This window comes from Larus michahellis, chromosome 9 (genome assembly GCF_964199755.1).
Source record: "Larus michahellis chromosome 9, bLarMic1.1, whole genome shotgun sequence".
NCBI lineage: Eukaryota > Metazoa > Chordata > Aves > Charadriiformes > Laridae > Larus > Larus michahellis.
The window spans coordinates 7,978,092-7,999,173 of record NC_133904.1 but is presented as its reverse complement, the minus strand read 5'-3'; the positions used below and the strand labels follow the sequence as shown (position 1 = coordinate 7,999,173).

General features: G+C 41.1%; 1 protein-coding gene across 3 annotated transcripts in view; it reads right to left on the bottom strand.

Moving 5' to 3' along the window:
• AKAP13 (A-kinase anchoring protein 13) overlaps window positions 1-21,082 on the bottom strand; it is a 95,952-nt gene that overhangs the window by 14,278 nt on the left and 60,592 nt on the right. For all 3 annotated transcript variants that reach the window (XM_074602062.1, XM_074602063.1, XM_074602061.1), the window contains 12 exons: window positions 17,691-17,733; window positions 16,286-16,391; window positions 10,886-11,057; window positions 7,640-7,707; window positions 6,679-6,745; window positions 5,323-5,458; window positions 4,251-4,363; window positions 3,393-3,539; window positions 2,522-2,772; window positions 1,772-1,897; window positions 1,553-1,670; window positions 811-1,059 (listed from right to left, as the gene is read on the bottom strand). In XM_074602062.1, the coding sequence (XP_074458163.1) occupies window positions 811-1,059; window positions 1,553-1,670; window positions 1,772-1,897; window positions 2,522-2,772; window positions 3,393-3,539; window positions 4,251-4,363; window positions 5,323-5,458; window positions 6,679-6,745; window positions 7,640-7,707; window positions 10,886-11,057; window positions 16,286-16,391; window positions 17,691-17,733 (1,596 nt within the window). The remainder of the gene's footprint in view (window positions 1-810; window positions 1,060-1,552; window positions 1,671-1,771; window positions 1,898-2,521; window positions 2,773-3,392; window positions 3,540-4,250; window positions 4,364-5,322; window positions 5,459-6,678; window positions 6,746-7,639; window positions 7,708-10,885; window positions 11,058-16,285; window positions 16,392-17,690; window positions 17,734-21,082) is intronic.

Sequence of the window (21,082 nt, the reverse complement as noted above, 5' to 3'; positions counted from 1 at the left end):
CCTTCCTGCCAAGCCCCAGACACAGCCCTGTCTGCTCTTACTGCTGCTGTGGTCCCAGCTGAAGTCTTCCTTGGGAGATTTAGTGTTTAATTTAGTAGAGAACTTCGGTGCTCAGCAGAGCACAGCACCTTAGAAAAAACTATTTCCAGCTGATAACAAACAAAAAGCAATTCAAGAGAACACTGACCAAACAAGAGGCAGCTGCAGGGACACCCAGAGCCTCTCCTGAACACTTTGCGTCAGCAGCTCAAGAGCTTCAAGAGCAACAAATGCCTGGGACACCTCTTGGAGCCCCAGTGAAACCGGGATGGTAACGCTGAGCCTGGGCAGACCTACTGCAGACCTCAGAGCAAGGGAAAGGCAGTGCTGCTGGTGGGCAGAGCCACTGGGAAGCTGAGGTTGGGTTTCGGAAGCAGTAAGCATGCTTCCTGGAACTGCTGCACACGCACATCATGGCACAGAGATCTGACTCACTGCTCTGGCCAACTGCAGCCCCATCACGTTCTCCTGGCCCAAAGGGTCCCCCGGCAACTCTGCTCCTTGGCTGATGCACCGTGGTGTCACTGCAACCCAAGCTTTCAGCCACATGCAATCGCCAGGAGCAAAAGCAGCTATCTATCACCCCAGAAACAATACGAGGAATCAGAAACGCTGTGATGGGAAGCGAGTGTACAGCACAGGGAAAGCTGATGTCAAAATCTCCCAAAGCAGAAGAATAAATAAAGGCTGGTGACACCAATCTGAGGACTAATCCTACATCCAGAGAGGGTGAGCTGTATCCTCCCCCAGCAGAAGACAGAATAGTCTTACCTTTTAACCGTCCGGCTGCATTTTTTAGTGAAACAGGCCCATCTCGGATGAGCTTCCGATGCCTCAAATCCTCTCTTGCAAACATCTGGCCACTCTTCATCCTCATGATGGACTTGCTATCCGTCCGGTTGTAAATCTCACCAAGACGCATTTTCTTTTCATAATTGCAGACTTTGCTATTGACTGCAGCAATCACATCTTTAACAAGGTTTAATGACTGAGTCAAGTCTTCATGTTCCACTTCATTTTCTTTGAACAAAAAGATAAAACACTTCAATTTCACTTCATCCTTGTGGACTCTAACTTCCTGATTTTACTTCCTTCCTTCCTCTTCTCCCTCCCAAATTCCCACATTATAACTTTTTAATACTTGCGTGAGACAGGCTGCATTTATCGCCCTTAAGGAGAGTTTCACAAAACCTTTCACATGGATGGTTGAGGTTGGGGACTATTCCAATATACTTTGTATATGAGACAGTATAGATGAAAAAGCAAGGTGGGAGACTCTGGAGCCTAAGCATGTTGCTCCATAATTAGCTACAGACAGACTGTAAATCAAGGGACCTGAATAACTAATCCTAAATGGAGATATGAAACTGAGTTATCTCGTTACAGCGGTGTGAGACAATAATGACTGGATTACTCAGTCTATTCTAAGAAAATCTGCTTCAGCTGAAAAGATTACAAGAAATTTACACTGGAGGAACAAATACATGCTTAGAATAGAGGAGCTGGTCCCTACCTTTGGTGTACTGCAGTATCCTTTGTAGAAGGACTGGGTACTTTGTGATTCTCTGTGTTACCAACAAGATACATTCAGAAATCCCAAGACGCCTCACCAGGGAGCTGCTCATTTTTTTCTAAGGAACAAAGATGAAAATTTCAGTTCTGTAGCAAAATGCTCACCAGAGTGCAGGACAGACTTTTTCCCATTGGCTACGTCTGTTCTACCAGGCCCTACCTTGACAAATGCCTGAAACCGCTTGTCCTTTGAGTACAGATCTTTGAAGTTATTTACTGCCTCATTGTGATGCCCGCAGAATTTGCCGTATGTTTTCTTCATTCGCTCAGCATTCTCACCGGAGAACTGCAAGACACGAGACACAGAGGCCCAATTTGCACTGAGGTTTCAGTGTAAATTACCAGCAGTGCCTGCCAGTCTCTCAAAAGAACTTGATGAAACCAAATTAGTCCAAAGCATCCAGACCCAGGCAATTAGATCTCTAGAAAGTAAAGAGCTGAGTTTGAGACTTCGCGTGTTCACACAATGCAAAATTTAGGATTTTACTTCACAGGGCTTAAAAGCTAACAAGAAAGAAATCAAGACAGACAAAAAGAAGATGGGAGAAAGTGCAGATAAAGAAAATTAAAATATCCCACCCAAAGTTAAATAGCAGGTCAGTAACTCAGCCAAGATACACACAGGGCATATTTTGATGTAGGCTACTGCCTACACTCCAGGCTATGGTCAAATTGTTCTGTGCCTGTCAGGGAATGCTTCTCTCCCCCACAAAATAAAATACTTTTCATGATTAGACCTTCCTCTGCAAGAGCAAAAAGTGCTTCAAAAAGCAGAGGCGGACGTTTTTACGTGTGTGAAGAGCAAAGGTGCCAGCAGCTGTGATTATCTAACAGGCATAAACAGGAGGGAAGGAAGAGCGCCTGGTTTCCAGTTGTGCTCTCAGAAGTGTAAGCATTTTCCAGCGCTTACTTGATTCACTAGGATGTCACCTATCCTCTTGATAACAAAGTTCTTGTCACTTTTGTCTGCCAACGACTCCTTCTTCCTTTCCAGAATCCGCTGGAAGAAGTGACTGTGGATGTGCAGCAAGTTTTCCAGGCAGGGAAAGATCTTGTCCACGACTTGTTGATCATACTGCAGTTCCTTTAACATCCCCGCGCTGTATACATCGTTCATGATCTTCAGGGTGCGGACATGATGCATTTCTGTCTGCATTAGCTCTGTATAGGATGAGGACAAGGTCATAACCAAGGTCACTGTAGAGTACATGCGTGTACAGTAGAAGAAAAAGCTGCCATTAGAAAGCTCTTCCATAACTGGGCTTCTCTAAGTGGCTTCAGAAAATTTCACATCAGGTGAAATTCACATTGAAACATCAATCAATAGTTTTACGTGTGGGACAAACAGGGAAGGCAGAGGAGTCCCACAATAAAGAGCTTTGGACATTGCTGCTGAGGTCTGAACCTTTAGCACTGTATTTGCTCCTTCCTGACATCTCACTGCCAGCCCCGGAGTGCTTTTGCTACACAGGATGGCTCTTGCATCTGGCAGGAGAAGACTTCATAGCTAGCTGCTGTAACGGAGTTTAAATGTCATCAGCAGACAAATGAGGAGAGGCAATTTCTGGGTTTTTTTGATGGCTTCTGGATACGAGAAATGCAGAAGGCAAGCTTGCATAGAATGCATTACGTTTCTAAGAACTTCAAGAATGAAACTTTGGCTTCTGAGGAAACCAAGTCAATGTTCCCATTCACTGACCTAGAGCTTCCCAAATTCACGCATATAAGTAGATCAAGAAGCTATCGACAATGAGTGAAAAATTCAGATGCAGGTATCTCACCGTATATGACATCTTGCCGTTTGACGACATCTTTGTTTTGCTGCTGTAGGAACTTGCTGTCCACTACTTGGCTCCAGGACTCTGCCTCTAGCTGCTTGGAATCTAATTCCAGGTCTCCCATCAGCTGTCCTTCATTCATGTCCGCACCTTCACAAAAAAATGTAAGTGCCATTAAGGAAAGATGTTGGTGAACTGTCTCATTTGAGATTCCTGTCTATTCATTTAGGCTTAAGCTCTGTCATACCACAGACATAATGCACATTCTCCTTTACTCAGATCATATGGAATTATACCACGTAAGAACCAGGTTATGAAATGGAATTTTAAAGGGCATTTGCTAGTTGCACAAAACTAGTTCACCATTTTCACATAGACCAAAGTCTAGCTCAGATAAAAGACAATGAATTCTTTATCAGAAATGCAACAACATTGCAGATAAATAAAAAACCCCAACACCCCGTTTGTCTTCATTTAATATCACTGAATTGAGGGATCTTAGACCTATATCCTAAAAAAGCACCATACATCAAAAATATTTAAACTTAAGAAATGAATTTAACTGACTTCAGTTTCAAGCCCACAAAACTAGGCAATATGTCTCTTCCTCCCTGTCTCTGGGAAAAATACAAAACGCAAGACATCAGAACGAAAAAGGTGACAGAGTGCAAAATCTGTGGCTATATGAATGGGCCAGAGGAGCAGAACAAAAGAGGAAATGTTTGTCCCCGAGCTAAACTCCAACTCAGCTGTTACTGAAACCTTCTAAATGTTTCCCCACAGAATGAAATTACTGTGTGGGGCTTTGTTTTAGTTTATCATACTAGTATGCTAAGGTTGAAGTAAATGGGAATCTCTTACCTTCGTCAACCAGTGACTCCATGGATTCATTCACCCGGCTGATTTTATGTAAGGAGTCTGTTGACTGCGACAGGAATTTCCAAGTGTGTATTAAGCTGTCATCGTTTCCAACTCTGCAGAAAAACAAAACACAGAATATTGTTTATGACATAAAAACCCAGCCAAATGTACTTTCAAATACACAGAAGAAATGCAAAGCAAGCGTTGCACGGTCATGTACAGAAATGTACTTCTATTAATTGTTTTCTAACAACTGCCCATAGAGGCTCAACAAGCTGTAAGACCTACAGTTCTGAGCGATAGTACTTCTTCTATAAAGAGTCACACCTGGGATTTTTTCATTTAGATAACTCCTTTTCATTATTTTCTATTTTCCAGTCATTTCTCATCCTCATTGTCCTTGCTGCAAGCAGTGCAAAAATTCAATGCAAAAGACTACCCAAGAGTCTTTATCGCTAGCTCTGAGAAAGATCAGAAAAATGGACTGAAATAAATTTCACCATGAACAGCCAGGGCCTACAAACTGTCCAGAACATGACAGTCCATGCTATTCCCTGTGTGTAGAACTGCTCGATATGCAGTTAGTGTAGGAACCATAAATTAGATTTTCTCCTATGATCTTTTGTAATTAATTATGTACAATGCAGTCCTGAAACACCATGAAGACTGCAGCTCTGTGCCTCCCCCCTATCATTACAGACCCAAAAGTTACTACTATACCCAAGCTGCAAATGTGTGCTTGCACACTACCCAGCCCAAGGCAAGGGAATTTTCTCCTGGAATGGAGGCATGGAGCCCAGAGCATCTCTGTGAAGTGGCCTTGAACATAACCAGGCCAACGCAGATGCCTCTGAACTCATGCCATGACTAAACTAACCCAGACAATCTGATTGTGCAGAAGACAACTGATGGTATCATATGTAATATGGGTATTTCTGGTTTTGTGATCCTCTTCTGTACCTTTAACACAAATCATACTACACACATTTCTATTTAATGAGATCTGAATTTCTTTTTGCTCACAGCGTCAGATAATACACACATAAGTCACGCGTGTGGGGAGAAACCTTACCCTGCAATGTTCTGTATTGAGACGCTTTTCGAAAGTGCTGTAGTCTGTTGTGATCTCCTGTTATTGAATATTGAGGTTACGGTGTTTTCATCAGGAGCAAGTATTGCAGAGCGAGGGCGCTCCTTCGGCTGGGAGCCTGGAAGGGCAGTGTCAGAGAAAAGTCAGTTCATGCAACTCTGCTGCTAAACGTGGTGATGAAGACTTAAAGAAACCAGGCCCTAAAATTCACCTCCTTTTCTTTCTAGAGTTGTCAGCTGTCAATCTCAGCCATTAGAAACAGCCGTACGAAGGAGAGAACATCGACCCCGATGCAGAACTGACTGCACTGCACTATGCTTAAAAGATGTAGGTGGGATCTGCAAATCCCGAAACATACACTTGGAAAACTGAATTTAATTTCATTTGATAAATAATCACGTGTAGCAATCTACTATGTTGCTTTTTAATTTCCCTGGGCCTATAATTATATACATCTTCCTGCTTCTAGTCAAACTTCTTGAGATAGGTTTCTCTATCAGTACGTACCACAGAGAAATGCTAATCCTTATCTCGTTATACTATCACATACCTTTAACTAATCTTTTCATGTTAAGTCCAGATTTTGCCATACCTTTCTGCTTTCTGGAATAATGTCTCTGAATTTCACGATAAATACCACAGTGAGTAAGCACATCTGTATCATACAGTGTGCTTCCATATAGTGATCTCCAAGTTATCACTAAATAAGCTTATCAAATCATGGCACTACAAAACCCATGGGGGCTATTTCACTCGATTCTTTGCCCTCGGTCCCAGAGGGTAGCTCTGCAGTGCAGTGTATGTCTCAGCGCAGCCAGGAAACGTTTGTCAGTATTGCTCCGATTCAAAATTAAACTTTCTGGTTTTACTACCTCAAAGCATAAGGCTATTTAATAAAAAATAAAAAAAAAAAAAAAAAAAGGATTTTGAACAAGCATCCTCTCCATTTGTAATCTTAATAATTTCTGTTAATATAATACTTACAGGTGGGATTCTTTCTAATGTCTAACACACGTGAACATAGGCTACGTCTTCCAGATTTTGTGGGCTCCTCAGCTGTAGGCCTTCAGCAAGCTACAGCAGGCAAGTAGTTATTCTAAGTCTGAAATGACTTTCCATTTGCTTAAAGTTATGTGGACACTGCAGAAGTGGATGAACTCTGTGCAACTTCAGTACAACTTCTAAAATCCCAAACATTGCTTATCGTGCACAGAAGATGCTCTCATCCCTGCCGTGATAAATGCTTATCTTTCATAATATCAAATATTAGTTGTCATAACACTTAAGAACAGCAGATACAGGCTATCACCAAAGCAGAGGGAAAGGAAGTTTTCTTACTTTTGTTTCTCATGGTTACTGTGGGTAATGAAGAGGTATCATGTGCCTGCAGCATCCCTCTCTGCGGCTGAAAGAAAAATGAAATTCACTGTAATTTCATCCTCCCTTATCCCATCAGGCTGTGCCACATAACTAAAATAAAAAAGCTATGTTTCTTCCTGAATCCTCTCAGAACAGATCACTTTTTGGCTGTATTTTTATTTTTTATAGAGAGATATATATATATTTTTTTTTAATATGTATATAAACACACACACGTACCCTCTCCCTCCAGTTACCATCAATGAAATGGGCAAAATAATAGAGGGAGAAATGTGCAGCAAATAGTAAAATGAGAAGAGAAAGTGCTGACAATACTGAAGAGAACTGAAAATCGTTAATTGTATCAACATTAATTATCTTGGAGAACCATACTGCAGAAGAGCTTCCTCACGTTTCGGACAAGCACGAATTCTGTGCATTCCTCATACAAACAACATACATAATTAATAGTTTTCATTACGCATCATATACAGATGTTGCTGCATTACAAGATGCAGTATATGAGAACTAAGAGATAGGGCATTTAAGGGTGTTGGATGCCCCTGAATTTTGCCAGTGAAGTGGTTTTTTTTGTTGTTTGGGGTTTTTTTTGGTTTTTTTTTGGTTTTTTTTTTTTTTTAATCGAAGCAGAGGACAGACCATCTCACCATAAGGTCCCTGTGTACTGCCTGGAACAACACAGAGAATTTGCTGCAAACAAACACCCTCTGGCGCTGACCTGGAGCATTCACAGAGCCAACTACTGTATTAACATGTGGCTCTGGGGAATTTCAGGACAGCCCAGAGAAATTATTCACTATAGCACAGGGGATGAAGTCCTTTCCAACAAGGTGGAAAATTTGGGACGTACTGCTATATAGCTGCATGCTAAATTGTTAAATTTTTTTGTTTATTCAGGAGAGTAGATGAAATCTCTTACCTTCATTTTGACCTTTGCACAAGAAGCAAAACTCTCCTTACAGCCTTTGTGAACAATTGCATTGCAGTCTGTCAAAAGTAAAAAAAAAAAACAACCAACAACTAATTAAACAAAAAACCCCAGAAAACGTCAGTTTGTGCCATTTATAATCTGAACTATCATCTTGCACAACTGAGAATTACAACTTTCAGGCATCATTGTGGTTTACATGAGTAGCTACAGATACTGAGAGACAGGCTGCTTTCCTGGATAATTAGCCCTTTGTTAACAAGATTTCCTCATGGAATTTAACAGGAAATTCTGTTTAAAAAGCAATGTAAGGTTGAGTTGCCAGGGTCCTAATGGGTCTTACATTAAAAAAAGAAAACAGGTGGAGTTATTCCTCTGAAAGAAAAGCAAGGTGGAAAGCAGAAGCAGGAGACAGAAACAGAAATCAATTGTAGGGCCAATATTTTCTCTGAAAACACAAATACTGTTCTTATCAAGACAAGGATTATGGGATCCAAAAGACAAGAAAAGGACAGGAAAATTCATTTACATAAACTCAAGATATATCATAGCGAAGCTCTGCAGTACAGGAACCCAGTGCTACTGTACGACAGGATTATCAGAATAAGTCAGGCGATTGTGGCCGTGAGGTTGGGAGTTCCTGATAAAACCAAACTGAAGCCCCCGTTTTGGTCCGAAACCACACCATTCACCAATGCAAAGAGCATCATGCTTTACCACCGCCCTTTGCTGCATATACGCCAGAGCAAAAGCTGTGTATCTTTTTTGGGATACCCTGCGTCTGCCAGCAGATTTCTGGAAAACTTTTTCAAAGATGATTAAAACTGTTTGGTTTTTTTTTTTCTCTTCGCAATAATTGATAATTGTGTTTGGATTATTAACTCTTCTGAGAGATGAAAGATGCTGCCAGATGAGATTCAGGAGCTTAGGGGTAATTCATTAAAACACATATTAATACATATCATTAATTATATTTTAAGTGTACATTAAACTGTAAGCATACGGTTCTGAATTATTTCTAGAAGAAATATGAAAGGAAAAAGTTCCGCTCCCAGAATGACAAATATGGTCACATTCCTAAAATTTCTTACATTTGGGCCTACTTAATAAAAGCCAGTAATTCTGATATTTTGAGAGAGGTAAGGTAAGGCCATAGGGCGTTGCTGTTCTGCTGATGTCCCACAATTTCCTGCGCAAGGCAGAAGAAAGAAACCTGCACGTTCTTGCAAAAACCCACAAGCAGTATCATTTTTCAGATCAAACAAGGAAGAGGGACAGAACCTTCTTCTGGTGCATGAAAAGAGGCAGCAAGATAATTCAGAACCAATAAATTCACACTCAAGCCTTGAAAGCCTGAAGGCAGCTCTTTAGTATGTACCATTTAGCAACAGAGCATTTTGATTTTTTAGATTGAAAAATCTGGTTTCGGGGACTTTATTCCTCCAATTCAACTCTTCAGCAGGCAAGAAGTGCCTCCAACTCCTCTGTATCACTAATATTAATAATTAAAACCCAAAAAAGCTTCTTTTCTGCATCATTGAGCATAAAAAATAAAAAAAAGACCAGGCAGAGAGCTATTAAAAATTAGGTTTTTTTGTTTGCCCATTTATTTTAGAGCATGCTAAATCTTTCAGCATTGACTAGCTGTTTCAGGAAGCTGGGAGCATCACTGAAAAGTTCAGACATTGATTTAACGTGATCCATCGCTCCAAAAGGCATGAAGAAAAAGCCATCCATAGGGAAGACAGAGCAGTGATGGCAGCAGTAAAGCACTAACACTTCTGTAAGAAAAAAGTAGTTTACAACAGCAGAGGAACAACAGAGCCTCTGCTGCTGCTTATCAGTCATTTCCAAAGTATTTGATGGGTGATTTAAGATGCGATGGGAAAAAGAACCCCTCTCAGATGTAAGCTTACAACCTGGGCCCTGACACAACTTTCCTTGCGGCATTCATTTTCTGGCCAATGCAGAAAACTTACACCAATTTTCTGCTGTACCTTGAAAAATAAGGAAAGAACATCTATGCTAAAACATACGGCGTTGTCAGATTATTTTAACTCATTAGGATATAGAGAGTTAAACTGGTATATAATCGATTTTCTAAGTAGCTTCAGAAGCTGCGAAGAAAGTGGAGTGGGGAAAGGGAGAGGATGCATTTGAGAGCTTGTAATTGTTAATGTTTTCCATTCCCCATCAGGCTGACACAGAGCATGTCTCATGCAAACAACTTTGCTGAAATCTCTTCTCTTCCAGGAAATTCAGAACTGCCATTCGGGATTCAGCTGGCTGCTCCTTCCCCTGCTCAACGGAGCCGCTTCATACGCTGCTCAGAAGGAACAGCCAGCGACAGAGCCTCCTGCTCCAGCCTGGGAGCAATTCCCGTACACCCTTCGACTCATCTCTAAGCTAGCGGAGTAAAAAATATTACTAACAGGGAGGAGTGGAGAGCCCTGAGCTGCAGCGGGGAAAAGGACGTTTTTGTCTGCGTATCTGTAGCTTTGGGTCAATGTGTAAAACTAGACACCACTCTGGTCTCGACCACACAAACGCTGCTGACCTTATAGAGCTACAGACATGAGAAACCACCTGATAAGAAAAGAGAACAAAATCGCCAGTCTCGTAGAAACCCTCGGCTGTGGTTCCTGCACTGCCTGCCTTGCAATGCACGTACTTCACATGCCCGGAGGTAGTTGTCATTTGACCTGTGATGCGATTTCATGTATAAACGGAGAAGAAGGTTAGTATTTTCTTTCTGTATCACACTGTTCTCACTGAGGGCTCATCGAAGCAGTACTTCAGAGAACTAATGCAATACATTACAGATGGGTGGGACATTTTTCTCCCCATCGGAAATAAAAACCATGATCCAAGCCAGCTTTTCCTTGTCCTCTATCCGTCTTAACAAAGCACCTCAGCCCCAAGCCATAACATCCAGCTGAAATAACCGAAGTCCTCCACCTGACTGATATATCCTAACAAACAGGGGCAGAAAAGCCTGTGGGATGCTGCGATGTCTGAGCACAGGTTAGGAAGGAGGTTGCAGGACACCTCCTTGCAGCCACAGCTCATTTCAGTCCAGCTTCCATAAGGCAACATGCTGCTCCATGAATCACTGTCTCCAAAGTCTGCCTCCCACCCCACATCCTTAAGCAAGAGGAAAATAAAGCATAAGGTTCACATTTCCCATGTCAGATTTAATGAAAAACAAAATGATGGGGGGGGGGAACCCCGACTTACTTGCACAGTAGTACGAATCCTTATTGAAAGGTTTCATACAGTGGTAACAGGTTGCTTGGGCTACAACGGAGGTTGCAGTGAAGAGATGTCCGTTTAACAGCTTCTTATCTTTTTCCTTCTCCTTGGAATCTTTGTCCTTCTCTTTAGTCTTCTCTTTATCTTTCTCTTTTTCCTGCCGAGAGAAAATGAACAAATGCCTTGTAACTTTGCAGAGGTCTATTCTCTAGTTACAAATTCTTCAGTGTTTGCCTTTGGCACTATGACGATATCGATCGGTGCACACCTTAACAATAGTCATGTATCTGCACAGCACTCGGTTACAAAACATCAGTTTACAGCCCCCATGGATGTGGATTAACATACAACCGACTCGCAGAGCCTTCTGCACGGGTATCTCACCAGTGGAGACAAAATTGAGTCTGTTCTGAAGGCAAATATTTCCTCCCACCTTTGTTTTATATTTGCTTCGTTTAACGACTTGCCTCTTCTTCTGGGCTCTCATCAATCTCTTCAGCACTTTCAATGAATTATGTCACATACAAACACCATGAGTAATGTGGATCAAACTTTCAAAACAGTTAATTTTTAGGGACAACCCATAAGACTATTGCTTTGCAACTGCATTTTTAATGCAGAACGCGAGCTCAAGCTCTTCCTCAGTGCCTGTACCGCGTCGCTGCCAGAATAATTCCATCTCCATTTTCCTTCTGACTAGCAACTTTTTCAACAGTTTTATGCAACACCAAGTAACTATGTGAAGCACGTTGGTAAAATGCATCTTTCAAAAACTCTCGGAATATGGCATCACAGAAGGGCTGAGTAACAACAGCAACACCATAAAATATTATCTTGTCTTCCGGAAACAGCAGTTCAACCTCGGGGCTACTCGGCTTTGGAAAGATGGCAAGCACAGCCAGCTTCTCCAACTTTTAGCAGAGTTTTTGCTTACCTTTTTGTCACTACCTGAGATAGAAGATGCTAAATACTAAAAATTTGAAATATTTTTCTCTGCAGCATTTTGTGGATTTGGAATTCTCCCAAACAATTTTTAAAAGAAACGCCATAGGAAAAACTCCAAGTTTGAATTTCAGCGACTCCTTGTCTTTCTATGCACCACCCTACAAAATGTTTACCGTACAATTCAGCCCTAGATCTTTATTTTAACTATTACTACAGATTTAATGGTATCTGAAAGAGAAGCTTAATCAGCTTAAATTGCTAAAGGCTTCTGTAAGCTTATCTTTGCATTTTGGTATTTATATGCCACGTGCCCTTTGCTAAATATTATCGCAGCCTAAATACCAGAGAGCTGTAGAGCAGCCCACATGAGCAACTGCCATGAAGTGGTTAAAAGAGATATTGAGCTCTGCAGTCACCGGGAGGGAAACTTTCGACCCTTTGATGACACACTCAAATAATTAATAACTCAGCCTAAGGTCTCCTCTCTCCCAACACACCAAAGGGCAAAATGCCAGCGTCAGAGTCTCTCCCTGCAAAGCCTCATAAACAGAAACTCTATTTACTGGCCCTAAACGCTATTTTGTCCTGCAAATAAGCAAACCCAGGAGCACTACAGTATGGAATAATCCTGTCTGAAGCAAAAAACATGCCAGGAAGAGTCTGCTTTGTGGCATGCTTCCGCCTCCTTTAAGCCATCGGCTCAGATCACCACCCCACGTAAACCTCCCCAGCCCTGTTCTCCATCCACTGACCTGCCCACCTTTAACCATGTCCCGTGGTCTTGAAACTACGGCAGGACTCAAGAACTAAAACTCTGCAGTGTAGTCCTAGGCCGATGGTACCAAGCTGATGTCTGGAGTTTTGCTCCATTGCCAGGACTCATGAAGCTCCAGGAGAAAAGATCAGCCTATGCTCAAGGCAGATCTTGCAACTCTTATGCTTAAAATGCTGAATGGAGATTCACCATCTTATGCTTTAAATGTACCTGATGTTTACTACAAATCCCAATAATTCTGGAGTCTGAAATAATACCCCGTCTTCATAAAATCACTGTAAAAACCATTTTAATTAAAGCTGAACGACCCCAGGAAAAACAGGAAACGGATGCACCATCGTCAAGGAGGAAACAGCAAACTTACACGGGATGCCAGCCATACCGCTGAAATACAAGGTCTCAAAACGAGATTTTATTTTTAATTTTTTTTTCCGCAACAGTTACTGGAAGGTGGTTTTATTTTGTTTTTTTTTTAATAAAGGGATTATAAAAAACAAAACCATTTTCCTGCGCTACCGGAGCTGGCAGCGTGACTTGAAGCACGGCTTCACGACGGAACCTGCCCCGCCGAGCACAAACAGACAGGAGAGGTACCGCAACTCGGTCGTACGGCCCAAAATAACAGACCTTGAGCGGCAGCAGTGGGTCCCGCTCCAAAATAACCACAAAACTCTTACCTCCCAATGCTTAAGTCCTACCAGCTTCACTGTTACTTGAGGTACTTCGGCAAATTTATTCCATTTTATCGACATCCTTCCCCTGGGGGCAGGAGAACTGCTCCCCACCAGCACTAGCCCATCACGAAGGCCAAGAGGTGCCAGCACTGCTGGCCGGGGAGGACAGCAGTCAGAGAGGAGTTGAGCAAAAGAGGGAGGGCGGGACGATTGCTGCTAACTTCCTTGAAGATGATTTTAGCTACTTTGCTGATGCTTTCATCTTGCCCTACCCTAGCTTCCACTGCTAAAAAAAAATAATTGAAAAAAAAAATAAAAATACAGGCAGGAAAGGACGGGATTAATATTTTAGAAGTCACAAGTCAATAGGAGACCACCCATTTAAAAGGCAATAAAAAAAAGGTGGTAAATCAAACCCTCTGTGACGTTTGGGATACAGAAAAATTGAATTTTAACATACCTCAGTGTTGCTATGTAGTACTTCAGTAAACAAACTTTTGAAGATTTCCCAGACAGAAAGGTTCCATGTGTTTGTGCTCCTCCTGCTCTACAGGGCACAAATAGTGCCTGTCTCCTAGTCCTTTCAACCCCAACTCTTACTATATACACTGAAACACTGTTGGCGGTATAGCACTGCCTAATAACTGCGCAAGTCAAGGAAAAAGAGAAATTACTCATGCTAATTTTTTTGTCGTCATTTCCCAGAAACTCTCTACCAAAAAGAAGAAAATGGGGTGGGTTTTTTTTCTAATTGAGAGAGACATAACATGCTTTAGACTTCACAAACGTGAATCAGTGCACGCTACCGATTTCAAGAGATTCGCTGACTAATCCCTGAAGAGCACAAAGTATATGCCAGACATGGGTAAAGTCACAAACTTCTATCGGTATCTCCCTACAGTTAATATTCCAAATGCCTTTTTATTTTTAGGATCTATTTACAAAACCGTTAACATCATTTTCAAAAAGAGCCGTTGCCATTAGTAGGCTCAGATGTGCTTTATTTTACAGTTCATTTTAGAAAATGGTGCATTTCTGAAGGTTTGGAGAAAAGTAAAAACCTAGTTTGAAAGAATTTGAAGCCTCTCTGCCTCCTGACAGCCCAGACAGCAGCAGAAACCAACTCTTCCTGTCCAACTTCCTCTTTCAAGGTTTGTTGTTTTTCTTTTTAACTCTTACAGGTTTTCATCTGCCATAACGCTTCTGAGAAATCAGCGTTCCCAAGAATTTTTAGGCCAAATCATTTAAATGTACAGCTGTAGCCCCAAAACTGTATGTAATGCAAACATTCTACCGCATGCAGAGAAGAAACTGTAATTTGGATGGTATTACGGCTTTTTAGTTAGTAAAAATATCAGAACTGATACGAGCTGCAATTTTTGTAATGTATATTATTGTTGGGATTTTTGGGGAGCAATTCTTTAGCAACGGTTTCAGACACAATCATGAAATTAGTGAAATCAGACCGCACCCATTTAACAAAGGCAGAGCAACCATCTCAAAGCACTTCTGTTGGATTTTCTTACCTGTCCCAACCAGATCTCTTATGTGTCTATATCTCAGTTCTTGCTTTAGAGATTATACACCCCAAGTGCAAGAACCAGTTAAGAAACTTCCAGTCTCGTTCACTGGCTCTGCAACGTGCTCCACAACTTCTCGCTAGTGGTTTGCACAGAGGTTTCTATGTAAACAGATAATTTGTTTTGACGTTATGCTTTGCAGCAGGGAAGAGAATTGTCTTAAAGCTGCTCAGCAGCAGCCCTGAGCCGCTGGTACCTGCCGCTTGCGCCTTTAAAGGCAGATCCACAAAGAGGAACTGTGCATTCGGATGACTGATCTCACTACAGCTGGTACCGCATTGCAAAGGTGATGCAATCTTCCAAAAACGTGTCTCAAAATGTGCATTGGACTACGAGAGCGCACAAACCCAGCTAATGTTAGAGGAACGCTCAGGCTGAAACATCAAGTGCTTCTGTTGGGAAAGGCTAAAATCGAGTTTGCCTGTGCAGATGAACCATGACTCCTCCCATACATGTATGATTCAGCCCAGCCTTATTCTGCGATAGGCACAAAGCTCGTTATGTCAATTTTGTTTCCTGTTTGCTATTCAGACACTCATCAAAATATGTAATTCTGTGTCTTGGGGGCTTTCCAATAGTATTTACCAACATATTAACTACGCATCACCCAACTACATAATACACATTGCCCGCTGTGAGGGAACATGCTCTTAGCTTCTGTCAGACACGATAAACCAAGGTGTGATTCAAGTAAAAAAATCCAACCAAGCCAAAAAAACCCCCAAACATATATTGATCTTGAGGGGACAAGCTAAGGCAACAAAAGCCCATTTGTGTGAAGAATTTAGCACTAATGTAATTATTTCTGTAACCAATGCTGTTTCCAGGAAATTCAGCTGCGCTGAGCAGCGCTTAACCTTCATCAAATTAAATCCCAGGGTTTCAAGGACAGAAAAAAGGGGAAAATATAAATATCTAAGGTCATGGTTTGAACAACTTCTCCAGCAGTGCACAAGAACTTTGTGGCAAAGATAAAAATAAAAGGGAAACACAATAGAGCCTTCAGCAACCAGTCCCTTCTTACAGGTCCTGTTCTCATTTTATTAAACACCTCTCAGATTTTGTAAAAATTAGACCCATCAATCACTGCAAAGCCATAACTCATGCCGGAACACAATCTATTCTCTATAATAAATGAAGCTTCATTCTGTGGGGAAAACAGGCAAAAACATCACACAGAAAAACTCACCTCCGATGCATTTCAATTTTGGGGTACGAAAATTTGCCGTGTAGCTATTCCCTATTACCCGACTCGCAAAATCCTCCCCTCGCAAAAGGAGGAAAGGAAGAAAAAAGAAAAGAAAGTCAGGAAAAGACATAAATACAACCCTATGGAAACACAATGGAATACAGAATTCATCTCTGCTCCCTATGATATTTCACCCTTGTGTAAATCACAAGAAGCACTTACTTTGCTCTTCTTGCTGCTGGACATTTTATTCCTGAGGTAGCTGAAGGTGCGACTGACTTTTGTTACACTTTTACCAGGGGGGACACTGCTGTTCTCTTCAGATATGCTAAAATCAAAAAAGAAAGAGGTTGCTGTTATTATTTCCCCCCCCCCCGCAAAGCATCTATTAAACGGATAAATTATTTTTTAAAGGACAAATGCATTTATTATCCAATAGAGCCATGACTATCTCTATGGTGTTCTACCAGAGAAGGCAAAGGAAGACAAAATGACAATCCAGAAGTTTGTCATGTTTCAAAGAATCCTTGTATCTGTTTTTAAGCAATCTGCGTTCTCCATCCATGCCATAGCACCCTCTGCTGCTCCCGTGGCCAAATAACCTCTAACCAGCTCGCAGCATCTGCCCATTTACGTAGTCAGTACTGCAGATACACAGCCAGTCTCGGCACTTAAACATCAATATTTCAGACAGAAAGGGACAGACATGCACACATCCTTTAAAGAGAGATCTCCTTCCAGAGAAAGACATATAACGGGCTCTGAAAAGGCAGTGACTGTCCTTAACAGAACCACACTGTCTGCAAAGTCTCCCCTGAGAAATGAGAATGCCAAGTAATGAAAAGCAACTGTTATTTGTATTAATTTAGGCATTTCTGGGACACCAGATATTTTCTACCAGTCTTTACATGCACAAGCTTATGACTTCTTCAGCTTCTATATAAGAAAAAGAAATTACGGAGTAAACTATTACTGCCTTAAAGAAAAGGACAGAGTCTGTCAATAGGAAGTACAACACAAACCAAAAGCTGAACGACAGAAAGACAAATGAAATCCAGGAGGAGGAACCAGCAGTGAGCAGAGGCGAAGAGCCTCCTAGCCATGAAATAAAGCTGAAGCCATCAGACTGATACAGAGACCAGACACCCAGCGCCTTCAGTGCCACAAACATCCTTCCTCCAGGGAAGCGCTTTTAAAGCCAGCACCCACCAGAAAGTTCATCTCCTCTCTACAACTTGCAAGGATGAAAAGTAACATACAAAACCATGATCGTTTTGGCCTTTGTTATAGAAATATAGACAGAACTAACCAAAGAGAGGAACAACTACTTTTGGTGTAAATTATAACTCAGGGTAAACTGATACTGTTCGGTAATAAAACATCTGATATGTTATTATCTGTGAATAAACACAAAGCCTTGTTAGAGATAAGACCTAGAACAGACTTTTATATTCTATGATCTAAAATATTCTTCAGCCTTTAGACATACAGGACAGATTTTCACAAGCTTGACAGCTTGTGATTTCAGCTGAAGTGCACTGGTGCCAGGAAAGCTTTTGGGTGTCCAAGCCAGAGCCCACTGCAGAAGTCCCACCAGAAGAGACGTGGTACCCCCAGAATACCGTACCTCTGAACCGAGGAACCCATGGGGCCGCCTAACGCCTGCGTACCTGAAAAAGATTGGAGGGGTGACATGTTAGCCTGCAATCTTAGCCCACTGATTTTAAAAACATAGCTTGCATATTTGGATGGTTCAAGAGGAAGGGGAAATGTTTTCCAGAAGTGAGTGTTTAGAATAGATTTCATGTGCTCAGGATAAAGCCTGTTCCCTGTATCCTTAGGTGCACTCAAATTAGATGCTGAGGTGAAAGCCTGCTTAGTATTTTTATCGTTCTTCACTATTAAGCAAAGGATGTGCATCTGTTAAATTTGCTGGTAAATCAGGGTATCTGAATCAGAACTGCCAATTCAATGACAATAGGTATAAATGAGAATCATTCTGCCACAAAGCGTTTATTTATACACCACTAGAAAGAATCTATTGTACAACACATCCGGGTTTCATGTAGAAAACTTTTCTGCTCGATAAAATTATAGTTCATTTTCCCATCAAAATCCTGAAGCACTTCATAAAGAGTACAGGAAACAAGGGGAGCCTTATTCTGTTTTCCACGAAACATTACCAGCCTAGGGCTTAGTCACACAACAGTATGCTTGAGGAAAGTCTGATTTTCGACATGAAGCTGAAGCCCTGCCAACGACAAATTCTCTTTATACCACAAGAAACCTGCTTGCACAATGTGTTTGGAGCAGATGAGGTAGCTGATAACATTTACCAGAACCATCGAAGAATACTGAAAAATCACAATCCAGAGGAGAGAGGGCTCTCTCCAGAGCAACTGGGCTTGCCAGGATTCCACAGACCCCTCACTACAAGCACTGTTTAAAGTTCTATCTGAAGTTCAAGAAGCGGCATGACTGATCATCTTATTAGGCTTCTGCACATACACTGTAAGAAAAACAGCACTTTGGCTTCAAATTGTGTTAACATATTAAAGCTATGGGCGAACGCAAAAGAGCCACTTGACGTCAGAGGCAAAGATGGTCCTCTGTCCAAAAGCAGTAAGCGCATTAGGAAAAACTGGGCATACAATGTTATGCCTTATTAATCTAAAATACACATTTTCCTAACCACTGATTCAAGTGTCAGCACAGCCTGAGACAGAAATATCACTTCATATTGAGAAACTAAAATACAGGCACACCCCACTACCTAATCCCTGCTTGGAGATCCCTGTTAATATCTTCTTGCAAAATCTTTCATCTAATTAATGATCTATTCCAAATACATCCAAGTTACTAATACTGTAACATATATCAAATGATGTCTACTATTCAATTTCCTGACTGTGCTAGGTTTTTGCACAATCTCTACTACCTAAGCGCCTAACATCTCGCAAGTAATTTACAGACTCCTAACTCCCTGGTTAACACTCCAGTGACTCTGGTTCACGTTTCAGCTCTAGTTTGCTTTTAAAATGGGTTAAGCCTCCTTAGTCTTTCCTTTTTTTCCTAATAGATTCATCAGTTTGATCGGATTTAAGTATTTTCACAAGCCTTTTTGTTTCTTTGCAGCTAACATAAGAAATATGAACTAATGCTGAATCAAGAGCTGTAATAATTTGATATTTGTGACTTTTTCAACACCTTGAGAAAGTACATTGCATGGGAACTTGAATTATGTACTATTTATCTTTTACTGCAATAGTGGTTTATCTTTAAAATGGGGGATTCTGGACACTGGCAGGCAAAATGGATCCAGACAAAAATCAAGGTGAAAACCTGTTTATGATTTCATATATTAGTTTAGAATATAACATTGTATGGTCAACATTCTGCTGCAAGCTATAAAGCCCAAGAAGATGAGCCTAGAACAGCACACATGTTCTCACCTTCAGGGCTTTCTTTTGGGTAGAGGGAGGCAAATAAGGTGTATTTCCATAATTTGTGTGTTTGCTATCATGACCAGGTTCAAAACTGAAATGCAATAACTGATTTCACAGCCCGCAAAAGAAGTTAGTTCTGCTCAAAGGCCAGGACTGCTATCTATGTCCAATGAATCTGGGCTAACAGCCACATTTCAGTGTACTTAACTGAACACCCTTTAAACATCACCCACCTAAATTATTTCCTATGCCAGCTGGACTTGAAATAATTCACCAAGGTCCATTATGCAGAAACCAGCAGCTGGACTAGGATATTGCAAACAAAAGAAACCAGCTCACAACTCCTTAATGCTGTCAGTAATTAAACTTCTCCGGGTCAAGAAATCCGAAGGCTTCACGATAATTGTCTAAAATGCACAGACTGGCTTGTCCAGCCATCTGAAATCCACATCTTAAATATAAAATATTTATATATATCAATATAACATCAAAAAACCTGCAACTAATTCTCCATACTCTAGAGAAAAAGAGGCATGGAGATGTTGAGGAACGGTAACTGAAACGCAAGTGCTATCTCAATGCTAACACATCCATCCTCTCTTGAGAAATGAACCCTGAAGAAGATGGGGAAAAAATAAAACTGGTCTGGGATTACTACATGAAAAATGCCCACTGCCAAAGCAGTCTTACGAATAGCTGTGGCTAAAGCAACATTTATATAAAGTCACCACAGTACCCTCAAATATGAGGGAATAAAACACATGTAAAGAAAGCAGCATTTTTGTTTGAGACAATATCTGACATTACTTTAAATGCTCATCGGTAACAGCAGCACTGTTGAGGGAGGGAAAACAATACTGGCTAACAGAAATACCCCCCAAAATTGCTGTATCCTAGCCTTACTATTACGAATTACTTAACTGGTTGGATGCTTTAAATGAAAAAAAAAATAAAACACAAACAAACAAACAAAAACCACAACCAAAAAACCCAACTGAAAAACCAAATCCACCAAGAAATTTAGCTAAGAATACTTTTTACCGTGGGAGCATGACATCAACACGGAGCTGCGTGTTTGCAGCTCAGTTTGTGGGGACTGTGAATTGTGAGTTTTGTTAAAGGCAGATGAGAAGGACAGAGAAAAAGGAAAGGAGGAAGGAGCTTAAACGTGGAAGTGGATAGTATCACACATGGGTAAAGCCCAGGACTTTCTTGTAGGAAGGGTCAAACCCACAGTGAAGACTGGGAATGGAAAGGAGGAGAATTTAGATACCTACAACACGAATGGTGTGGGGATTTTTTAAATTCAAGAAGCAACCAAAATCCCTTGGACTGGAAAGCAATTTCCCCCATCCCAGTATGAACACAAGGGATGTGGGCTAGTTTCCCTGCAAATCTTTGATTTGAACCAACTAATGCAGCCGCTCTGAATTTTCTCCTTAGCTAGAGAATTATCTGTTCTGGTTTATTTCAACAGTCTAATAAAACATGCTTAAGAAATAGGAAGCATTTTCAATTATCTTTGATAAGCCTATTAAAAAAAAACCAAGAGGAGTCTAAATTACTTTAATTC